Genomic DNA, 23,706 nt, shown 5'->3' on the forward strand with positions numbered 1-23,706 from the left:
TTGGGGGATACAAGGACTAATAGATTAACAGTAGCCACTGGCAGAGGTGAAAGTGATTCTTGCACTGCTTCTACAGCAGGCCCCCGTTATAACGCGGTTCGCTTTACGCTGATTCGCTATAACGCTGTTCTTATAGTATAACCCATATTTGACTATAACGCTGTCACAGATCACTATAACGCTCTTTTACAGATTGCATTTTTGCCATATTTAATGAAATCGTTTCATTTGATGGAGCCAATAGCTTGAAAATGAATATAAAAATACGGTTAAAACGTTTCCCACGAATTGAGAAATATTCCCACGCTCAGTGCAATTCTCTCAAGCGCTAATTTAATTGCAGTACAGTGACTTGTTACGTAGTTCCGAGATCAACAGTTTAAAAAATGATCAAGTATATTGCTTGTAATATTTACATTATATGCATTTATATGAAGTCTAGTCATCACTCAGTACAGTATTAGACTTCGTGCGCAACGGACAGTTTACTTGAACATTGTATCATAATTAATGCAACCAATGCAGTTACATTTTCGAATAGTTAATAATGGCCAATAAGAATGAAAAAGCAACGTCTGGGCGCAGTAAGAAGACTATAAATGTAAGAAAAAGACTGAATTTTAAAATTAAATTAGACGTTTTGACACGAATCAATCCAGTCAAAGACAAGTGGATGTGTGCCATAATTTAGGAGCCGACCGGGCTAGCCGAGTGGGTAAAGTACCTGCCCGGCAACCCAAAGGTCGCAGGTTCGATTCCCGCCTCGGGCTTGGATCAAAGTACTGCAAAAAAACCTTGGGAGGTGCAATATGGCCACAGAAGCCGATGCGCCAACAACTACCAAATCAAAAAAAATAATAATAATAATTTAGGACTTGCAAGTTTAACTGTAAGAACAATTATGAAAAAATAAAGAATTAATTTTAGCGGGAAAGATAGCTGTTCCACTGCAAGCAAGTAGGACTAGGCTGGCTATTAGGATTGAAACGGAAAGACTAACTAATTTTATTGAAGATAATATCCAATGCAGAATTCAGTTAAGTTAAATATTATAAATAATAAAGAGAGAGAGAGAGATTAGCCTATATGATGATCAGAAGAAAACTCACCTAAAAAAAAAAATTGGAACCATTTAAAACTAGTAAGCTATTGGAACCATTTAAGTACTAGTAAAGCTCAACCCAAAATCGACACATTTTTCATAATGAAATTCATGATTTTAATTGGAATTTTAAGTTTAATTTGATACGCAAGTAGTTACCACATAATTATATACATATGTAATGCAGAATATTTTATACATACAAATATTTGAATATTAAATATTTTGACCGACATTTATGCATCTTTTCATTGCCGTTTATTATTGATTAGGAAATATCCTATGGCACCGACCGCAACTCACAAATACATATGTTATCTTATGGGAATTCAGCGCTCGCTTAGCGCGGATTCACTTAGCGCTCTGTTTTTCCGGAATGCATTATCAGCGTTAAGCGGGGGTCACCTGTATTGGAATGAGTAGCAGTCTGGAAAACAAAATACAGGGTATTTCAGAGACTGCTGGAAGTCAATGCGGTACAAGTAAACACATGAGTTGTGTTAGGGTAGCTAAGAATAGGTACAGATGCATGTATACTTGCATGTACACCAATGCTAGAAGTTTGGTAAATAAATTTGATGAATTTGAGGTATTGCTCAGAACATCAAAGGCAGATATTGTTGGGATATCAGAGATGTGGTGTCACACAGGTATAAGGAATGCAGAACTGGAATTTGGGGAGTACAATGTGTACAGGAAGGATAGACAAGATAGGAAGGAAGGAAGGAGGGGTTATACTATTAGTTAAGAAACACAAAATCCAAGGAAGTGAAGCCAGTCGACATCACTGGACAGCGCAGTTTCGAGTCAGTTTAGTGTGACATAAGAATTGGGAGTAGGAGTGAAGAAAGGCTTAAATTTTGCAAATTACAGTGTCTGGAGACTAGGCACCTGTGAGGTGATCTGATTGAATGGTTTGAGCATGCTCAATGGTGATGGAATTCTTCCTCCTGCTCAGAATAATCATTTGAGAGGGCACAAATTCAAATTGTGGAAAGACAGATGTGCGGAAGTTTGCCTTTAGCCTGTCCAGGTGACTGATGCTTCTGGGTAGCCAAGAAGCCAGAACAGAACAACAGAACACACACATAATACACACATCTGGCCCGTTTGTAGTGATACTGTTCTTCACAGAGATACGAGGTGGGGATGAACTCACGTTCTAGGAGCCGCCCTTTACAAAAACACATGTCCACACACACACATTTAGCCAGAGGTTGATTGGTTGGTGGAACAGACTTCCATCCTTTGTTGTGGAAGTTGATAGCCTAAATAAATTTAAGGCTGAGCTGGACAGGTACTTGGAACGAATGGAGGGGTGAAACGGGAGCGTATTTTTTTTTTTTTTTTTGGCTGATGCTGCATAAGTTTGCTTTCTTGCATCATATGCCTCTACTAATGCTAAAAAAAAAGAATCGAAGTTTCATTCACTGAAACTTCTTGTTCTACCACAGTAGGTTCCTCATCTTCATAAGATTCCATTACACTGCAATTATGCTTAAGTTTTTTTGAAAATTTAGGTAATGATGCACACGTTCAAATATTTCTTCCCTATTATCGGACTGTTTTTCGCAATTAATAGAGGAAGGGGCAGGCAAAACTTCACACATGGCATAATTCATGGTGGTAAATCTAGCATGTTTGAAGCAGTTGGCGATCACTTTTTCATCAACTTCATCCCACACAGAGTCTCTGATACATTCTTTATAGATCTGTGATGTCATCCATGCCTTTTGGTTTGGTCGATACATAGTCAGTAATGTCTTCAAACCTTTAAAGCGTCAAAACTTCTGGACTTTCCCAGTGATTAAAAGAGGAAGCTTCTCTGTGCCAGACATGTTTGCTGCTATGAGAACGGTAATCCTTTGTTTGGTCTTTTTTCCACCACTACATTCCTTGCCTTTAAATGCAAGTATTTTGTCCGGTAGCAAATTAAAAAACAAAGAGCCCAGTTTCATCACCATTGAAGGTGTCATTGTGGTCATAACCTGAAGAACATTTTTTAAACGATTTTCCTTGAAGGCCTATGAGCATATTCACAGTTGCATCTGACAAGTGGTACCTGGTTACAATGTGACCAACTATCAGATGTGTGCAAAGCAGTGTATTTATAGATAAGTACTATTATTCACTTCCATTTTATGTTTTTTTTCCCCAAATTTATTGCACTGTTAAGTACACAAAATTTAACTGCAAATTTGCATATAATTTTGCTTTATATTATGTACATAAATATAAAAAAATATACACATCCACACTAGGTATATCAGTCACTTCTGTTTTCATGTTTATTTTTAATTTCCACCAGTATTAATCATGCAAAATTTCAAAATTACACGTTAGAATATATTTCTGCTTATTTATTCTGTATATAAATATTTAAAAAAACAAAACTTATATTATTAGTCACTTACATTTAAATTTATTTCAATCCAATAGTGTGAAACACACAAAACTTCAAAATTCTATATTCAAACATATTTCTGCTTATACATATATTGTATCGAAATAACAAAAAAAAAAAAAAAAAAACACACACGCATGCATATATATAGATATGGCATATGTATATATAGATATTTTTTTTTTTTTTTTGTTTTGGAAGTGCATGTGAGGTACCATGTGACTACTAAACAAAAATAATTACAAGAATGTGCACACAACACCTGACCAGATAATTTGACACATTTACTCTGTGAAAGCCATAAAATTTCACTTCAAAAACTATTTCAGTTAAACTGTCTCTCCTTTATAGTTAGAAAGGAAAGTTAGTCATTTACCTTGAATCAACAATTTTTAAATCATAAGTGGTTATTATGTAAATATTTGCATACTTTTTTTTATATTTGAGAGAGAGAGAGAGAAAATTAAATCAACACTATTATAAACTTGTTAATGTTTAGTAATGGGTATTTGTAAAAGACTAAAAATATTTTCGTTTAAAAGAAATGTTCAATGAATTATTATATAACAAAGTGAGACTGAACACACGCACTGGAAAAAAATGAATGCAAAGCATCATATAGCAGCAGAAGATAGAGAATATTACTGATTTCAGGACTGTTGTGGATTGTGTTAATGACAAAAACTTTCATAAAAGGATTATGTGCATGACAGTGCAAGAGAATATAGAAGAAAACTAGGTAGGCCTGTCACTTTATATAACTACTTACAAAATATATATCACAATCTCCTAGTGAGGAATAAGCTCCACCTAAAGTTGACAACCAAGCCATTGCATTTTCCAATTCCAGCCTTTCCAAAACTAATGTTTGTATTTTGCTGTTCCTATATAGGACAATAACATATTTCAACGATATTACAAAATTCACAGACTGAATTATTCAAATTAATATTACATTGATATAGAAAGTTCATGCAAAGTGAAAAAAGTTATCTGCTAATAATTTATAGTTTTGGTTTTTTTTTTTTTTTTTTTTTAAGAAAAGTTCACTATGCAATGCTTTGGATAAACCTGAAATCTGACTCTTCTCCTTGTTCAATATTTTCCCCTCATAAAAACTATCCCACTCACAACCTCAAAAGCTGCATCTAATGGGCTATTGCCTTTTATTGCTACAGCTCTGCTTCTATAAGTCATCCTAAATTTAATTATTTTAATGTGTAGTGACACACACACACACAGTAATATTTAAATTTATAAATGTTTTTCACTAGAATAAGAGAATGGCATATAAACTGCCATCCACTACACTTAAGTCCAAGTCTTTAGAATGAGTTAAATACATACTGATTTGCCCTGATTACTAAGACTCTCTTACAGAGTAACCATATATTTAAGGATATAATCAATTTCTATTATTCTTATTAATAATAAAATAAGATGTGTTCTGAAAAGTCATACCTATACCAAAAAGAAATGAATCATTATATGAAATAAAACTTGTAAGCTTTATTGTTTGATTTTGCAATCAAGGGAAACATTCTGCTTACACTGAAGACCGAGGATGGGTGCTTGGCACTAAGGCTAAAGCTTACGAGACAAAAAAAAAAAAAAAAAAAGACCTTAGAGACAAATATCATTATCCATGGTTCGACCTAAGTTGCCAATATCCTTTTAAATTGTACGGCATATCTAAAGAGGTGAATCTTCTGTACAATTAAAAGTCAGACACTACCACCAAGAAGCTGTTTCAAAGCTGCTTTCCTCTCATTAGCAAGTGGGCAACCTCTAACAGCAAACCTACGACAAGCTGTGAATATGTTTTATCTAAATGAATAACTAAACATTGTATGAAAATTAAAACTTCCAATTAAACACATTTTGTCAAAAATTTATTCCAAATTTAGGCATCACTTGCAAACTTTGGTGCCTCGATCAAAGTAAAAAAAACTGCTGCCATGCTTTACAAAATTAACAATAAATAAAAAAATAAAAAAAAAGTGTCATATGTACAAAAAAATTATATTGTTATATTCCTTGACCAGATACAATCGTAACCTATGTAAAGCCAGTGGAAACATTCTGGGTCAAACAGCCAACAACAAAGAGACAATAAAATTTGCAATGAGGGTTTCAGAAAAAGGAACACACACACTGCTGTTTATACTCCCACTTATAGAATTATCCTGCTTTTAGCCCTCCTCTAAGTCCCATGATCCTTAAAGTGGGGGAGAGTCCCAGTTATAAGTTATAATGCTTTCCTGCTTATAGTGCTCATTGAAGCTGATCCCTTTTGAAAATACTATAATGGGAGTTTATATACAAGGTGTGGCAATAGAGTTCCCAGACTGGTGCAATAAAAAGAACAAAGTGAAGGAGTTCAAAAATGGTTTGATTCAAAGTAATCACCATCACATCTGACTGAACACATTTATTACACCATCTCAAAGGTCCTCAACATCTTGTTCCTTTGAGGGCAGTTTTCACCTTGGGAAAGAGGAAGAAGTCCACTGGTGCTAGATCAAGAGAATAGGATGGATGGATGGTTGATCTGTACCATGCCATGTTTCATAAGAAATGTCTCCACAACAAGTCCAGAATACGTAAGGGCATTGTCGTGCAACAAGAACCAGCTGCCTTTCTCTTAAAATTGTGGTCTCACCTGGGAAATGCATTTTAATAGTATCTGTACATAGAATGCAGCATTGACTCGCTCCCCTTCAGGCACAAATTCCTTGTGAATCACACTATTTGTTGAAAAACATGATCAGTATTGTCTTGATCCTGGACTTCTGTAAATGAAACGTTTTGGGCCTTGATGATGATTTTGAAGTCCACTGCATGCTCCGATGCTTAGCTTCTGGATTGTATTGAAACACCCAACACTCCTCTCCAGCGATAATACAGTCTTAACAAGTCTTCACACAATGAAACTTTTCTGCTCATCCAGGACACTGTGCTGCACAGACCTTTCACTTTCCTAAATCTTCATGCAGGATTTGACAAATTGTCCCTTATTCATATTAAACTCGATCAGCCATCATTCTGAGGATCAAATGATGATCTCCTGCCACAATTTTCGAAACTTTTGCAACTCTGTCCACATTTCGAGCAATTGACGGATGCCCACTTTGTGGGTTATCACGAACATCCACACGTCCACATCTGAACTGCTTATACCATTCAAGACACTGGTAAAACTTTGTCATAAACAAATTTTAAAATTTCACGTTTCTGCTGCAGATTTTCCTAGTTTCAAGCAAATTTCATATTCATTCGTTACTCCATTGCAGAACTGTAACATGGAAAGTTAACACTACTAACAAAACTGGTTGTTAGTTGCAACCTGTTCTGAAACCAAGAAAGGCCATTTTTGTATACTTCAGAACAACTTATGAGGTATGATTAAAAAAGTTCAGAAACTGAATTTGTATCTTGAAATTGTTGTGTTATAGGAAGTTGTGACTTGTTGAAACATGTTTGAGGGCCTATACAGACATAGCAATACATGACTCATCCATTTTTCTGCAGTCAGTATAAATTTTTAAAGTGAATTCTGAAGCATTTTGAAATGGGTGATTTTACTGAGTAGCAAATTTACATCAAATTTTGCTTCAAATTAAGGCAAAGTGGGAAAAAACCTGAAAAATTTAAAAACAGCTTTCAGAGAGGATGGCATGCATCAATTAAAGAGTATGCAAAGAATGAGTATAAGAGTATGCTATAGGCCAAATGACTGTGGTGGGTATAATAAGCTATAGAGACAAATAAATCAGGCCAGTAATTCAGAATGATTTATAATGGGAGATTAATTTTAGAGATATTGACAGCACTTGCAGTTTGGTCATTAATGCAGTATAAGAACATTTCTGGATTGGTTAGATGACTTTTCTACATCAACACATTTGACAGGTTGTTGTTATTTGGTTTTTAGGAGCATTAGCAACTAAGGCCATATTGCTCATGGGATATGCGGTGGTCATTCCCTGACCTTTCCACATCCTCCGTATTTGGTGGTCACAGGCTTGAACCCTGGTCTAATCAAGAAGCGTGTGCTACGTACTGCTGCTCCTGCCCACCTGGCTATGGAGGCGCCTTTTCTGTTAGTGCAATCTATCATAAACGGATAGTAAAGTCGATCTTATTGAATTTGTGATAATACTGACAGCTGGAATTCTCTGGGTTATTATGGTGAAATGTGTTCACACTTCCATGGAATCTTCAATCATATAAAAAAATTAATTTTCAGAATCTTCTCTTCACTCCTATTTTTAAAGCTTCGTAACTAGTTACTCCGTTCTCGCTTGCGCGTATCATGTTACTTGCAATTTGTGTGTGCTGTGTTCTTTGTTATTGATTGCTTATCTTTTTACTGTTTTAAATTTTAATCCCCACCCACAAATGTCAGTGAACAGAAATGTCAACTAGTTCGTATGCACATATTACAGTACACATTAATTATTCCGATTATCACGTATCATTAATTTTTTAATTGGTAAGGTAATAAAAGGTAAATTTGTGCTTAATATATCTTTACTTTTATAGCCTGTGGATAAATTTCCTCCTATTTTTGCTAATTAGAATCGCCATTTAAGAGAATTAAAATTCAATTCACAAATGTGATCACAATGACGGCACTTACTACACATCATATAGTGAACGGTACTTTACTATGGTGAGTCCGTTGTAGTGTGATTTGATTGTACAGTGAATCAAATGTAAAGCAGAGATCCATTGTATTTTTAACTATTTACGTGAAACTTCAGATAATTGGGGCAGCCGCTTAATCAGGCCAAAATGCACTAGTCCCGATGTGTCCCAAATAACTAGAATCGACTGTATATATTTAATATATACAATATTTTAGTATCGCAGTAAAAAGAATTAATTTTAAAATTATATAAAGGGAGACATATAAACCATTTAACTTTTTAATAAATTAATCTAATTTAAAGAAAGAATTTAATGTTGTTTGCATGGTTTTTGTCCTATATGCATTTTTAACTAAAGCACAGACATTATAAAATGCAATAGTTGTTTCTTTATCAGCATTACTGCAAGCCAACACATTCTCTATTATGCTGAATGGATTCTGGATATCTTTTTTAGATGGTGGTGCATGTGCTTCACTTTAGCTCGCTAGTAAAAAAACATCATTGTTTTGCTTGGTACTCAGCATCTCTTCTGGTATTGGCATTTCTGTGGTAATAGCTTCATCATCCACTTTCACAAACTCTTCAAATTCGCTAACAAAATCCATATGTTCCTTCAAATTCCTCCATGTTGCCATCACTTTCATGTCTGCAGGACCATGTTTTTTGGTAATATTCTCTCCAAAGTAACTCTTTTCTGAAGCAGCTGATTATTACACTTGATGCAATACTATCTCAAGCAATAACAAGATTATGGATAGCATCCAAGACATTCCAATTTGGCTGCAAATTGTTCCCTCCTTCTATGTTGCAGATCAAGTACCTTATCAGACAGGCTCTATATGCTCTCTTGAGATTATAAATAATGCTGTGATCCACTGGCTGCATAAAACTGGTGGTATTGAGAGGTAAAAACAACAGCTGTATATGTGTCAACTTAAGTGTCTCAGCACTCAATGCCGAGAGAATGTGTTTACGGAAGTTTTCACCGTGTTCTTTGTTTACGGAAGTTTTCACCATGATAAGACTCTCCTTGAACAGCAAATTATAAAATAAACCTATCTCATCGAGATTAAAAATATCCTTTGCCTCATATTCTTCAAGAATGAACCGTACAGAGCACAGTCAGCCTGTAGCCTTTTCTCTGTCGACTATCCAGACTCTCTGCAAATATTTTGAGAAACCAAGTTTTTCCTGTTTTTAAATCTTTGGAGCCAGCCACTGCTGCATTTGAAGTTGCTAATTCCACATTGCTGAGCTAGATAATTTGCCTCTTCTTGCAAAATCAGACCTGATATTGGCAAATTAGATTCACACATTTGTGGTATCACTCGAAACGTTTTGTTTCAAGCTCATGTTTTGCACCACAAATTTCCTTGTTTTTATCACTACTCAAGTGTCACACACTTCAAGTTTTTTCAGTTTTTCAGTATTGTAGATAAAGTAGGTAAAGAGATGTTGTATTCCTTTGCAATGTCAGTTTTACTTCAATCCATCCTATCAGCCTCTTGTATAATTAAGTTTAATTTCCAGGCTTAATTCCACCCGTTTTGTTGCCATAAAAATGCCAAATGAGATTTAATATAAACAAACTTTAAATTAATTTAAAGGCACAAGTTCCAAAAAAGACACCAGCTCAGATAAAATGGCTTCAATCCTGTGGAGAGCGAGGAAGTGTATGTAAACAACTTAGAAAAACTATTCTTTAGTTTTTATTCTTTTATTAATATAACAGCTCATCCTTCACAAAGATGTTTTTCAGAGTGCACTTACATTATAGCCACTGTAAACTGGTTTGTTTACACAAAAGTAATTTCTTTGTAAAAGAATAAGAGAAGTTTACCTCAATATGATACGTTGAACTCATTTGTATGATACTCTCCAGAAATTAAAAAGAATATAACATTACAGTAAAAAAATCAATTGAAAACAATTAAAAAATCAATTGAATGCAATTAAAAATTAAGTAAAAAAATTAACTAAAAGAATTTAATGTAAATTTTGCAAAACGATTTTCCTTCCTTTCAATTTAGTATTAGGCATACGATGCAAGAAAGCAAGCTTATAGAGCATCAGTCAAAAAAAAAAAAAACATTCCCATTTCATCCATCTGGTCACTCCAAATGTTTGTCTAGTTTAGCCTTAAATTTATTTAAGCAATCGACTTGATGAAAGTCTGTTCCAGCAATCAACTACCCACTGGCTAAAGATTTTTGGGGAAGGAAAACCATTTTGCAAAATTTATATTAAATTCTTTTAGTAAATTTTTTACTTAATTTTAATTGCATTCAATCGTTTTTTTTTTTTTTAATTGTATTCAATTGATTTTTTTAAAATTGTTTTCAATATATTTTTTTCTGTAATGTAATATTTTACTGTAATGTTATGTTTTGTTTGTTTGTTGTTTGGGGTTTAATGGTGCACGAGTAGCCCCGGCTATATTGCGCCTACTGTAATGTTATATTCCTAATGTAATGTTATATTAACAGGAGAGATTGCTTCTACAGGGATGGGATACACTTAAATAGAAAGGGTGCAAGAATATTTGCTGATGCTATCGAGGCAGTGTTAGGTGGGTCGGAAAACTGCTAGCTTGGGGGGAGACAAAGACCAATAGATTGACAGTAGCCACTGGCAGAGGTGAAAGAGATTCTTGCACTGCTTCTATTAGAATGAGCAGAAGCCTGAAAAACAAGATACATGGTATTTCAGAGACTGCTGGGAGCCATTGTGGTACAAGTAAACACATGGGTTGTGTTAGGGTAGCTAAGAATAGAAACAGGTGCAGGTATACTTGCGTGTACACCAATGCTAGGAGTTTAGTAAATAAATTTGATGAATTTGAGGTATTGCTCAAAACATCAAAGGCAGATATTGTTGGGATATCAGAGACGTGGTGTCACACAGATATAACAGATGCAGAACTGCAATTTGGGGAGTACAAGGTCTACAGAAAGGATAGACAGGATAGGAAGGGGGGAGGGGTTATGCTATTAGTTAAGAAACACATAAAAACCAAGGAAGTGAAGCCAGTCGACATCGCTGGACAGTGCAGTGTTGAGTCAGTTTGGTGTGACATAAGCATTGGGAGATCAAAATTGAGAGTAGGAGTGTGCTATAGGCCTAATGACTCTGATGAGTATAATAAGGAACTGTACAGGGAAATAGAGTGGGCCAGTAAATCAGAGAGTCTTATAATGGGAGATTTTAATTTCCTAGATATTGACTGGAATTTGGGGGCTGGCGTAAAGGCGACTACGATGGATTGAGACAGTATTTAAATTCTATACAGTGGGACCAACTGATGATGTTACCAACAGCAAATTCAAAATGGGAAGCATTCAAAGAACTTATCTTGGAAGCTACTAGGCTTTACATACCAACTAAGAAATATTGTTCAAGGTTTAGGCCAAAATGGATGTCAGATGAACTAATGAGGCATATGGCAGAGAAGAAAAATGCATGGGATACTTACAAATGAACACTTGACACAGAAGCCTATGATAGATACAAGTTGATATGCAACCAAGTTACAAAGGAGGTTAGGCAGGCGAAGGCAGATTACGAGAAATCCTTGGCAAGGGATGCAAAGAAAAACAGCAAAGAGTTCTTTACTTATGTAAACTCTAGAAGGAAGGGGATGAATCAGATTGGTCCACTTGATATTGATGGGTCAACTGTTGATGATCCTGCTCAGGTAGCTAACAAACTAAATGAATATTTTGCATCGACATTCACACATGAGGAGTTATTCAGCAAGGGGAATGCCAGAGGTGTATTCAACTCTAGCAGTAAGCTACAGAATCTTGAAATAACTGGGAGTAAAGTGGAGGAGAAACTGTTGAAGATAAACACAAGAAAGGCACCTGGGGTGGATGGGATCTATCCAGTTATATTAAAGGAGGCAGCAAAGGAAGTAAGCAAACCCTTAGCCATAATTATGAGAGCTTCCTTGGACTCAGGGGAGGTACCCACCTCCTTATCCCTGCTGGAAATTTTTCCAGCAGGAATAAGGGGGCGATTATTCCATTGTATAAGGCAATGGTCAGGCCACACCTAGAGTACTGTATACAGGTCTGGAGGCCTCCTTTCAAGAAGGATGTAGAGCTGCTGGAACGAGTACTGAGAAGAGCAACAAGATTAGTGAATGGAACAAAGGGGTGCTCTTACGAAGAAAGGCTTAAGTTTTGCAAATTACAGTGTCTGGAGACTAGGCACCAGCGAGGTGATCTGATAGAGGTGTATAAAGCCTTGAATGGTTTAAGCATGCTCAATGCTGATGGGATTCTTCCTCTAGCTCAGAAAAATCACCTGAGAGGGCATAAATTCAAATTGAGGAAAGACAGATGTAGGATAGACGTGCGGAAATTTGCCTTCAGCGGGTGGTTGGTTGGTGGAACAGACTTCCATCCCTTGTGGTGGAGGTTGATAGCCTAAATAAGTTTAAGGCTCAGCTGGACAGGTATTTTGAACGAACAGAGGGGTGAAGTGGAAGTGGGGTTTTTTTTTTTTTTTTTTTTGGCTGATGCTGCATAAGCTTGCTTTCTTGCATCAAATGCCTCTACTAACGCTAATGCTAAATGCTAATTCATTTTAATTTCTGGAGGGTATCATATGGAAGTGTTCTACGTATCATATTGAAGTAAACTTCTCTTATTCATTCTTTTACAAATATTGAGATCAATGTAGAATGTATTGAGCATCACAGCTCTGGTTTATATTAACAAAAGTAATTTCTAACAAGTCAGTGCCATCTTTCGGGAACCTAATGTTCCTAAAAACCAAATAACAAATCCTTCGGGAAGCAGGAAACCAGAGGCAATAATAGGGGCAATAATTGGACAGCTGTGCCAAGATTTGTATTAAACATACAAAATAACAATATATATTTCTCATAGGGTGAAAATGAACTCTGTAATACATATTAACCGAATTTTGAATAAATGAATATATTTACATAGAAAAGCCTAGGGAATAGTGTATGCTTCACATAAATGAGTATTTGGTATAAACCGAGTTTGTATTAATGAGATTTTATTGTATAAAAGAGAATATTTAGGTAGTAGGGCAGTGTTACCAGGTTCCACTGACTGATCAATCAGTGGTCAATCACTGTTTGACATCATTTCCTTTCCTTTTTCATCCATGGACATTCTAATCACTCTAATAATTGCTATGAAAGACAAACAACTTCAGTTAACTCTCATAAAGTTATCCACTACATCAGCAAAAGCTGGAAAGCTGAAAAGTATCCACTACATCAGCAAAAGCTGAAAGCAATGAGCAGAGTAGCTGCAAATTGTTTCAGGAATGCTGGATTTAAACATTTTGTTTCAAACAGGATAATGAAACAAGTCTGAACAAATATTTCATAGAGATTGACAAAGGATATAAAATATTTAGTGCTCTATTTGAAATGTTGCCTCATTTGAAAAAGGATTATAAATGAATAAACAATGATTCCATAGTTTCATCTCCCATAACAAATGACAACATAAGTGAATATATCAATTTGTAAAACACTTTGTTAAAAGAGAACAAAGACAAAAACAAAAATGAAACATATCTATACTATCACTGATGAAGTGGATGTGAAATATATCCAAAAACATTTGATAATGGTAAACTGAATTTGTTTTATTCTACTGATAGATAAGGCACCTCCATACCAGGTAGGCAGGAGCAGCAGCAGTGCGTAACACACACTTGTTGATTAGACTGGGGTTCGAGCCCGTGACCACCAAATACAGAGGATGCAGAAAGGTCAGGGAATGACCACCGCATATCCCTGGAGCAATATGGCCTTAGTTGCTAATGCTCCTAAAAACCAAATAACAACAACAACTGATAGATATAGTAGATATCCATAATGAATTTTGGTATGCAGATTGAATGCTTACTTTGAAGTCATAACTTACTTGGGCAATAATGTCTTTTAAATGATATATAATAATGACCCTTTTGCAAATAAACTTTTATAGAATTATACATTCTCTTTGAAGATATACAGGGTGTCTCAAAAATATTGGTACAAACGTTTAGGGGAGGTAGGTAACATCTAAAGGAATGTGAATCGCATAGGAACACATAACTGGAAACGTCATGGGAATGTAGTAGCAGAGGCACAAGAAGCAGAAATGACCCAAGACAGTAATTAGTGGCAAACATTTATTTGACATAATATTAACAATGGAGTACGAGATAGATGCTTTTCATGACATTACAACAGATGCTCGAAGGTTCCACCATGAGACGCGATGCATGCGTGACACCGACACAGCATGGATGCGGCACGAACACACCTGGAATTTCTTTGACAGTAGCAGCAGCGCAGACGATTCTCGCCACGAGATCCATTTCCGTCTCCACAGGCGATTCATACACGATAGATTTGAGGGCCCCCCCCCCACAGAAAGAAATCAAGGCTTGATAAATCAGGTGAGCATGGGGGCCAGGCAATGGGTCCACCACAGCCAATCCATCGACGCCCAAAACGCCTGTTCAAATGGTCATGAACACACCTTCCATAATGGGCAGGCACCCCGTCATGTTGAAATCAAATGTTTCGTCTCACATTTTTTTTTTTTTTTTTTTTTTTTGAGAACCCCAAACACGAAAGGTATCAAAACCTATAGTACTTAGTACCGTGCATGGGTTGAAGGAGAAGTATAGGGAGAGGGGAATGCCAGAAACTTTGCTCTAGAGACTAAACATGGGTTTCACCGGTTGATGAAAGTCATCTACCACCTTTTTGCTGGAACATCGTCAACTAACCCTGGTAGAACTTGGTCAAGAAAGATCCGATATTTAGTGGAGTTCAAGCGGGATGGTAACAGGTATGGGCCAACTAAGCAGTCACCAACCATACCTGCCCACACATTTCTTGTAAAGCGATGTTGTGCTGCATGGAGGCGCACACCATGTGGGTTGTCGTGAGACCACACATGAGCATTGTGCTGATTGAATAAGCCTTCCCGAGTGAAATAACTCTCATCCGTGAACAAAACACAGGCTGGAAAAATTCAAGTCTTGAACACTTTCTTTGAGAAACCACTGCGCCAAAGCTACACATGCAGGATGATCTTGGGGGAGCAGTAACTGAACCCTTTGGAGATGAAAGGGGTGTAAGGAATCGTCATGCCAGACACTCTGTACACTGCAAAAAGACACTCCTAAGGCAGAGGCAACGGCACATGTGCTGGTAGTAGGATTATTCTGGATGGCATTCAACACACTTTCTACCGTGGCGGGAGTTCACGTCGAACGTTGTCTGCCCGCACCACTCCTGTTACCTCTAAATGACCCATAATCGCACAAATTTTGATGCACCCGTGCAAACAAACGGTGGTACGGTACATGTCTGTCTGGGAAGCATTCTCCATAAATTCGTTGAGTGGCAATTCCATTGCCCTCTGCTAATCCATACACTAGGTGCATGTCTGCCAGCTCACAGTTTGTATATCAATGCATGCTCTTCGTGCGGCGACTGCTGCTTGAATGAGTAAACCAGAAATTTTCCCTCTCGCGAACTGATGAACAGCACCGTGTACCAACTTAGAGTGACGTTTCCAGTTATGGGTTCCTATGCGATTCACATTCCTCTAGATGCCACCCACCTCCCCCAACCGCCTGCACCAACATTTTTGAGACACCCTGTATAAATGTATATGCCTATACATCCAGGTGTGTGTGTGAACACAAAGACAAAGTTTGAAATTTATCAACTTGCTGAACATTGTTGCCACTTGTCAGGAACTGACAAGTGGCAACAATGACTTTGGACAGCCCTCATATTTTGGGAAACAGGAGGTAAGTTGTCGTTATAATGAATAAAGTATTAGTATTAAATAATTACGATAAAAATATAGGACTTTCTGCTGAACTTTATAATATTGATAAATAAATATATTTCATATACTTACCAAGACATGTTAACCTTCCAATAATCAGGCCAAGAAATATGAATGTTTAACTGAAATGCTTCTATATTTTCACCTTGCTCATGAGAGCCTATATTTTTTAATTTTGGCCTTCTAAAAGTTCTGGAGAAACGTTGAAGAATGCACCTTCTAAATGTCTGAGATTGTTGCAATTCAACAAAAACACAAGAAAATAACCAGGCATCCATTTTAATTGATGCCTGTTTTAACTTCACAGAATTCATTATGATTTCTTGAATATCTTGAGGACTGAGTACTAAACTTGTCTGGCCTTTGTATGCAGTAAAAGATTCAAAACTTTGGTTTTCTGGTAATCTGTTTGAGGTAGCTTGTGCTAATAAAATATTTTTATCTCTTTCCAGTAAAATTCTGTCAGTACTATATTTGAAATTGTGGTCATGCTCTTCTACAGTATTCTCACTGGATAAAATTTCTGATAAAACAACAAGGCAACTTTCACATAAGATGCAATTCGGAAAATACTTATAACCAGAACACACAGGATTGATTTTTATAATTTTAATTGATCTTTGGCAACTCATTACAGTAGAAGGACTACCCCGTGGATTTGATAAATAACAGATTATTGCCTGAAAGAGAAAATAAAACAATACTTATTTTACAGAAATACACTATCAAAACTACCAAAAATATTTAGACACAACAACTTTGGTAAAACATAAGTCTTAATGAACACAATAAACATGTAAATAATACCTTTAGCATCCAATGACAACATCAATCCACCAGAACACTTTTGACCAGTAGCTGGCAGCCAGGAACATGCATCCATTCCAATTCATCTGTAGAAGAAGGGTATACCTGGCTGGACCTTGATCTGCAATTCCATTTCATCCTGAAATGGAACGAGGGCCCCTTTCTACAGAACCCACTATGTGGGCACTGCAGAACTGACTGACAGATCTACTATAACATAAAGGGCAATGCTACACAAGCATGTAAAACACCATGTGTAACATGCATATTCCATATGAACATTGTGTGAAACTAGATGGGCATGTCAGAAATGTAATGTGGGGCACAACATAGTAAATGAACATTTTTGCCAGTCTAAAATGAATTTCATTTCAATCTGTTGTATATCAGCACTGTCTGTTTAAAAACAAAATCACAAAAGAGAAACTGCCATTGGTAGGTCCACCCAATGCTTAGGAACCTTTCAAGTACTGCCCCCCCCATATAAATTTCAATAAACAGTAAGTATACAAAAAAATATTTTAATATTACTGTATGTTGTATGTCAATATACAGGCATTTCTGACTAAGAAAATTGCAAAACAGATAAATCACTTTCTCTTCAAGCATAATTCATTTTCATTGTGCTAGCAAGATTTAAACTATTGCCTAGTTAATAAATTTTTCTCAGCAGAAGAAACTTTGCCTTTTCAATGAGTTGCTCTAGGCAACTCATTACAGAATTATTTTTGTTTATAGAAACATCTGCAACTTACTATAGTACTATATTGCACCACTGTGTGTGTGTGTGTGTGTGTGTGTGTGCGTTTAAGCATTTGTATGGGTTAAGAAACCCAAAACAACAGAAAACCCTACCTCTGGCTGAAACTGGCTACTCATAGCCTCAATTGACGAGGCCTTTAGAACCCCCCCCCCCAGTCTATGATGTGATTTAAACCCAAACCTCTTGAAATGAGTGGCAAGTGGCAAAACCATTATAGTATACCATCATCTAGGACATATTAAGGCAGTGATTTTATACTAATTATCTACTGCAAATTCAGCAAATACGTATTACTGCTTTGTGGGCATTACAAAAGCAGTTTGTTGGTTCTGAACTGTGTAATGTGTTCAAGGAGGGTCAGTTCATGATCAAGTATTAGACCAAAAAAAAAAAAAAGAATGCCTTGCTGTTGCCCACAAAGTAGAAAAAAAAAAAGACAAGTCCTCTCAACTTTATTCACATAGTTAGCTTTCAGTAAAGCTTTTGAACTGTTCCACAAGGAAGACTGCTGTACAAACTGGAGCAGTGCGGCACTGGAGACAAATTACTCTCATGGATAAAAGGATGGTTGAGTGGCAGAAGACAGAAGGTGGTTATAACTGGGTACTGCCCTTCTCTGACTAATGTTACTAGTGGGGTCCCTCGGGGTTCGGTGCTGGGGCCCCCTTACTGTTTTCAATAATTATTAGCATTGAAAAAGGTATATCAAGCTTATTGTCTAAGTTTGCAGGTACAAAGGTTGGCAGGGAAGTTAATGACATGAATCAAAGCATACTACTGCAATAAGACCTAGAAAAATTGGACAGATAGCTGAGAAATGGCAACTAAGGTTTATCATTAATAAATGCAAGGTAATGCATATGGATAGCAGTAATCCCAGAATAACATACCAGTTGGGTGGTACTACACTCAACATAGTGGAGAATAAAAGAGAAAAATGCGGACAGGCTGCTAGGGCAGGTCATGGAGCTCTGTCAGTGATATGCAGAGCCCCATAAACAGGGAATGGAAGGGAAGGGAGAGGGTGATTATCCCATTGTATAAGGCAATGGTTAGGCCACATTGTGAGTACTGCACAGGCCTGGAAGCTTTGTTCCAACAGATCCACATGCTTCATTTTAAGAAGTATATAGATCTGTTGGAACAAGTACAGAGAAGAGCAACAAGACTAGTGTCAAGGATACAAGGATGCTTTTATTATAAAAGACTTCAGTTCTGAAAATTGAAGCACCTGGGAACTAGATACCAAGGAGACCTGATTGAAGTGTTTATAACTTTAAATGGATATTTTGAATAAATTGAGTACACTAATTGCTAATGGTATCCTTAATAACACATATAGTGGGCATAATTTAAGTTGAAGAAGGATGTTTGCAGGACAGATGTGCAAAAATTTGCTTTCAACCAGAATGATTAGAACAAACGTTCATCCTGTGCTGTGAAAGTGAGTAGTTTGAATAAGTTTAAGGAAGAAGTAAATTATTAGAAGGGGTGGAAAGACAAGGTGGTATAGGCTTTTTTTTTTTTTTTTGCTGATGATGTATAAGCTTGCTTTCTTGCATCATTTGCTACTACTAATATTAATACACTGCAGTTGATGTTCTAGCATTCTGCCCACTGGCTGATCTCAATACCGTGTATTTTGCTCTATAAGATGTTACCACTGTTCCATGGCTCAAGAACGATGAGTTAGGAATAGTTTCAAGTGTTCATTGATATACTGTTCATGAACAGTAGCTCTATCACGAAAACTCATGCTGTGGATATACAGATACAGACTTATAGAGGTTAGCAATCATGCAAGCAGAGCTATGCCCTTTGAAAGACAAGGGTACTACCTTGCATGGATCTGCTTGCTTTCATCACTTCCACATAAACCCAAATCAGCTGCTGATTGGAATGAAAGAGGAGCCACAATCCACAGCTCATTGACTGTGGCTCTCTCTCTTTCACCACAACCCACACTTTCTTTAGGGATGAGCAATTACTACATAAATATCTATACATATTCCTGCATTGCTCTTGTTCTTCAATCTTTTCACTAGATGAACTTACAGCAACTACAATGACCAAAAGCATGGCTGTTGTAAATAATGACAAACTGCTGATATAGTATTTGATGGTTTAGCTTCTTTGAATTGCCAAAAATCCTTGCCTCAACTCATTCTGCTTGTTTGGGATACCTCTGCTATTGCCTATGCACTTGTAAACTTGTTTTTTTCTGCTTTTCAAAACATCTCATCAACACTATTCACATCTGGATGGGTATCCTAATACATGTATATATAATTATACATATTAGGATACCCATGCAAATGTAGTGAATAATTTAGTATGTAGACCAATGGTTTTCAACCAGGGTGCCACAACAACATTCCTGGGGTGCCATGTAATTTGGGTTTAAGTTACTTAAACTTATTATTTTTTAAAAATTTATATATTTATTTCATTATAAAAAGGTGTACAGTATCTTTTTTAATTTTGTGGTGATCTATAATTGATGTTTATTTAGTACCTCTATATAAAGAATAAAAGTATTATATATATAATTTGTATTATGAATTGTAATTTTGTTTATAGTTATATTATTGTAATAACTATCATATAACATTTTTTTTTAATGTTATATATATATAAATGAATATTAACTTTCACATCCATTAATGAATATAATAGATGTGAAATTAACTTTCACATCCATTTATGCATACTTTATTCAACACACACACACTGAGAGAGAGAGAGAGAGAGAGAGAGAGAGAGAGAGAGAGAGAGAGAGAGAGAGAAAATCGGATCTAACAGGCAGAAAATTGAGTAAGAGTGCCACAAAATCAAATAAATTACTTAGCATCCAATGCCGTTATTATTAAAAAAGGTCGAAAACCACTGAGGTAGACTGCAAGAGGAAAAATATTATCAATATAATTACATTCATTTGGACTTTAGCCAATGGTCATTGCTCCTGGCACAATTAACACCATGTGGTTTACTAACTGGAATGATCCAAAATTGTGGTCAAGAACTGTTTGGGATTGAGTCAATATAAAGTAAATCAGATATTAGAATGAAAAAAACTTTTAATATTTTTAAAGTAATTGGCTTAAACAACCATGCACTATGAGATCATTCATACAATTACTGGAAAAAATCTTTTACCTGCATTTATATTGAATTCCACAAGATCCATTGTCAAATTTAGTATTAGTAGTAATAGTGGCAAATGATGCAAAAATAAAGTTTATACAACATCAGCAAAATTCCTGTATATCAGTGGCAAAGCCAGGGTAGATCACCAGGTACATTGTACCCCCTTGAAAATGAAATCTGGTACTACGGCACTTTTTTTTTTTTTTAGCATTAGTAGAGGCATATGATGCAAAAAAGGAGGCTTATGCAGCATCAGCCAAACAAAAAAAAAAAAAAAACACACTCTCACATTTCACCTCTCTGTTCATTCCAAGTACATGTCCAGCTCAGCCTTAAATTTATTTAGGCTATCAACTTCCACAACAAAGGATGGAAGTCTGTTCCACCAACCAATCACTCGCTGGCTAAAGGCAAACTTCTGCACATCTATCCTACATCTGTCTTTCCTCAATTGGAATTTATGCCCTCTCAAATGATTATTCTGAGCAAGAGGAAGAATTCCATCACCATTGAGCATGCTCAAACCATTCAAGACTTTATACACCTCAATCAGATCACCTTGCAGGTGCCTAGTCTCCAGACACTGTAATTTGCAAAAATTTAAGCCTTTCTTCATAAGAGCAACCCTTTGTTCATTCACTAATCTTATTGCCCTTCTCTGTACTCGTTCCAATAGCTCTACATCCTTCTTAAAATGGGGCTTCCAGACCTGTATACAGTACTAAAGGTGTGGCCTGACCATTGCCTTATATAAGGGTATAATTACCTCCTTATCCCTGCTAGAAAAATTCCTGTATATCATTGACAAGACACTATCAGCTACTCTTGCAGACCGTCTGCACTGCTCAGAAAACTTCATATCTGCCTGCACAATTATCCCCAGGTCCTTTTCATTCTCTACCACTGTCAGTGTAGTACCACAGAGTTGATAAGTCACTCTGGGGTTGCTGCTTCCCATATGTAGAACTTTACATTTGTCAACGTTAAACTTCATTTGCCACCTCTCAGCCCATCTGCTCAACTTTTCTAGATCCTGTTGCAACAGCATACTGTCATTAGTGCCCTTAACAACCCTGCCAACCTTCGTATCATCTGCAAACTTGGACATTAAGCTTGATATACCATCATCAATATCATTTATAAATACAGAAAACAACAATGGACCCAACTGAACCCTGAGGGACTCCACTAATAACATTAGTCCATGATGAGCAGTGTCCACTGATTACCACTTTCTGTCTTCTCCCATTCAACCATCCCTTTATCCATAACAGCAATTTGCCACCAATGCCACACTGCTCCAATTTGTGAAGCAGTCTTAGCATTAGCATTAGTAGAGGCATTTGATGCAAGAAAGCAAGCTTATGCAGCATCAGCCAAAAAAAAAAAAAAAAAAAAAAAAAACCACTTCCACTTCACCCATCTGTTCGTTCGAAATACCTGTCCAGCTGAGCCTTAAACTTATTTAGGTATCAACTTCCACGATAAGGGATGGAAGTCTGTTCCACCAACCAAAAGACAAATTGGCTAAAAGACAAATTTCAGCATGTCTTTCCTACATCTGTCTTTCCTCAATTTGAATTTATGCCCTCTCAGGTGATTATTCTGAGCAAGAGGAAGAATCTCATCAGCATTGAGCATGCTCACACCATTCAAGGCTTTATACACCTCAATCAGATCACTTCGCTGGTGCCTAGTCTCCAGACACTGTAATTTGCAAAACGTAAGCTTTTCTTCGTAAGGGCATCCCTTTGTTCCATTCACTAATCTTGTTGCCCTTCTCTGTACTCTTTCCAACAGCTCAACATCTTTCTTGAAATGAGGCCTCTAGACCTGTATACACATAGAGTACTGTATACACACATTGCCTTATACAAGAGAATAATCACCTCCTTGTCCCCGCTAGAAAAATTCCTATATATCATTGATAAGACACCATGAGCTACTCTTGTAGCCCGTCTGCACTGCTCAGAGAACTTCATATCTGCCTGCACAACCGCCCCCAGGTCCCTTTCATTCTCTAACACTGTCAGTGTAGTACCACAGAGTTGATACGTTGCTCTGGGGTTGCTGTTTCCCATATGTAGTACTTTACATTTGTCAATGTTAAACTTTATTTGCCACCTCCCAGCCTATCTGCTCAACCTTTCCAGATCCTGCTGCAGCAGCATAGTGTCAGTAGTGTCCTTGACAACCCTGCCAACCTTCATATCGTCTGCAAACTTGGACATTAAGCTTGATATACCATCATCAATATCATTTATAAATACAGAAAACAATAATGGACTCAACACTGAACCCTGAGGGACTCCACTAATAAACATTAGTCCACGATGAGCAGTGTGCACTGATTAGCACTCTCTGTCTTCTGCCACTCAACCATCCCTTTATCCATAGCAGCAATTTGCCTACAATGCCACACTGCTCCAATTTGTGCAGCAGTCTTCCATGTACAACAGTATCAAAAGCCTTTCTAAGATCCAAGTATATAATATCAAAGTTATTCCCTGCATCCAGTTCTTTTGTGACTGCATCATAGTATCCAATCAAATTGGTCAGGCAAGACTTCCCCTTAACAAAACCATGCTGTGTCCGAGCTATAACTGAAGTCTTGTCTAGATGATCCTGCAGTGCTTCTTTAACCAGTGCCTCCATTAATTTTCCTGGAACAGAAGTTAAATTCACAGGTCTATAATTACTTGTGTCAGCCTTTGATCCTCCTTTGTGAATTGGGGTCACATTTGCACATCTCCAGTCTGTGGGTACCTCCCCTGAGTCCAAGGAAGCTCTCATAATTATGGCTAAGGGTTTGCTTACTTCCTTTGCTGCCTCCTTTAATATAACTGGATAGATCCCCTCCACCCTAGGTGCCTTTCTTGTGTTTATCTTCAACAATTTCTCATCCACATTCCTCTCAATTATTACAAAATCATCCAGCTCACTTCCAGAGTTTAACTCACCTCTGGCTTTCCCCTCCTTGA

The 23,706-nt window shown here is 36.7% G+C and overlaps 1 protein-coding gene across 1 annotated transcript in view; it reads right to left on the minus strand.

The window, feature by feature from the left end:
• LOC150080806 (uncharacterized) overlaps window positions 1–23,706 on the minus strand; it is a 76,332-nt gene that overhangs the window by 43,397 nt on the left and 9,229 nt on the right. The window contains exons 2-3 of the mRNA XM_090380825.1: window positions 16,081–16,688; window positions 4,276–4,390 (exon numbers count right to left, since the gene is read on the minus strand). Of these exons, the coding sequence (XP_090236951.1) occupies window positions 4,276–4,390; window positions 16,081–16,688 (723 nt within the window). The remainder of the gene's footprint in view (window positions 1–4,275; window positions 4,391–16,080; window positions 16,689–23,706) is intronic.

This window comes from Mastigoproctus giganteus, chromosome 9, assembly GCF_048544385.1.
Source record: "Mastigoproctus giganteus isolate SK-2022 chromosome 9, ASM4854438v1, whole genome shotgun sequence".
NCBI classification, from domain to species: Eukaryota; Metazoa; Arthropoda; class Arachnida; order Uropygi; family Thelyphonidae; genus Mastigoproctus; species Mastigoproctus giganteus.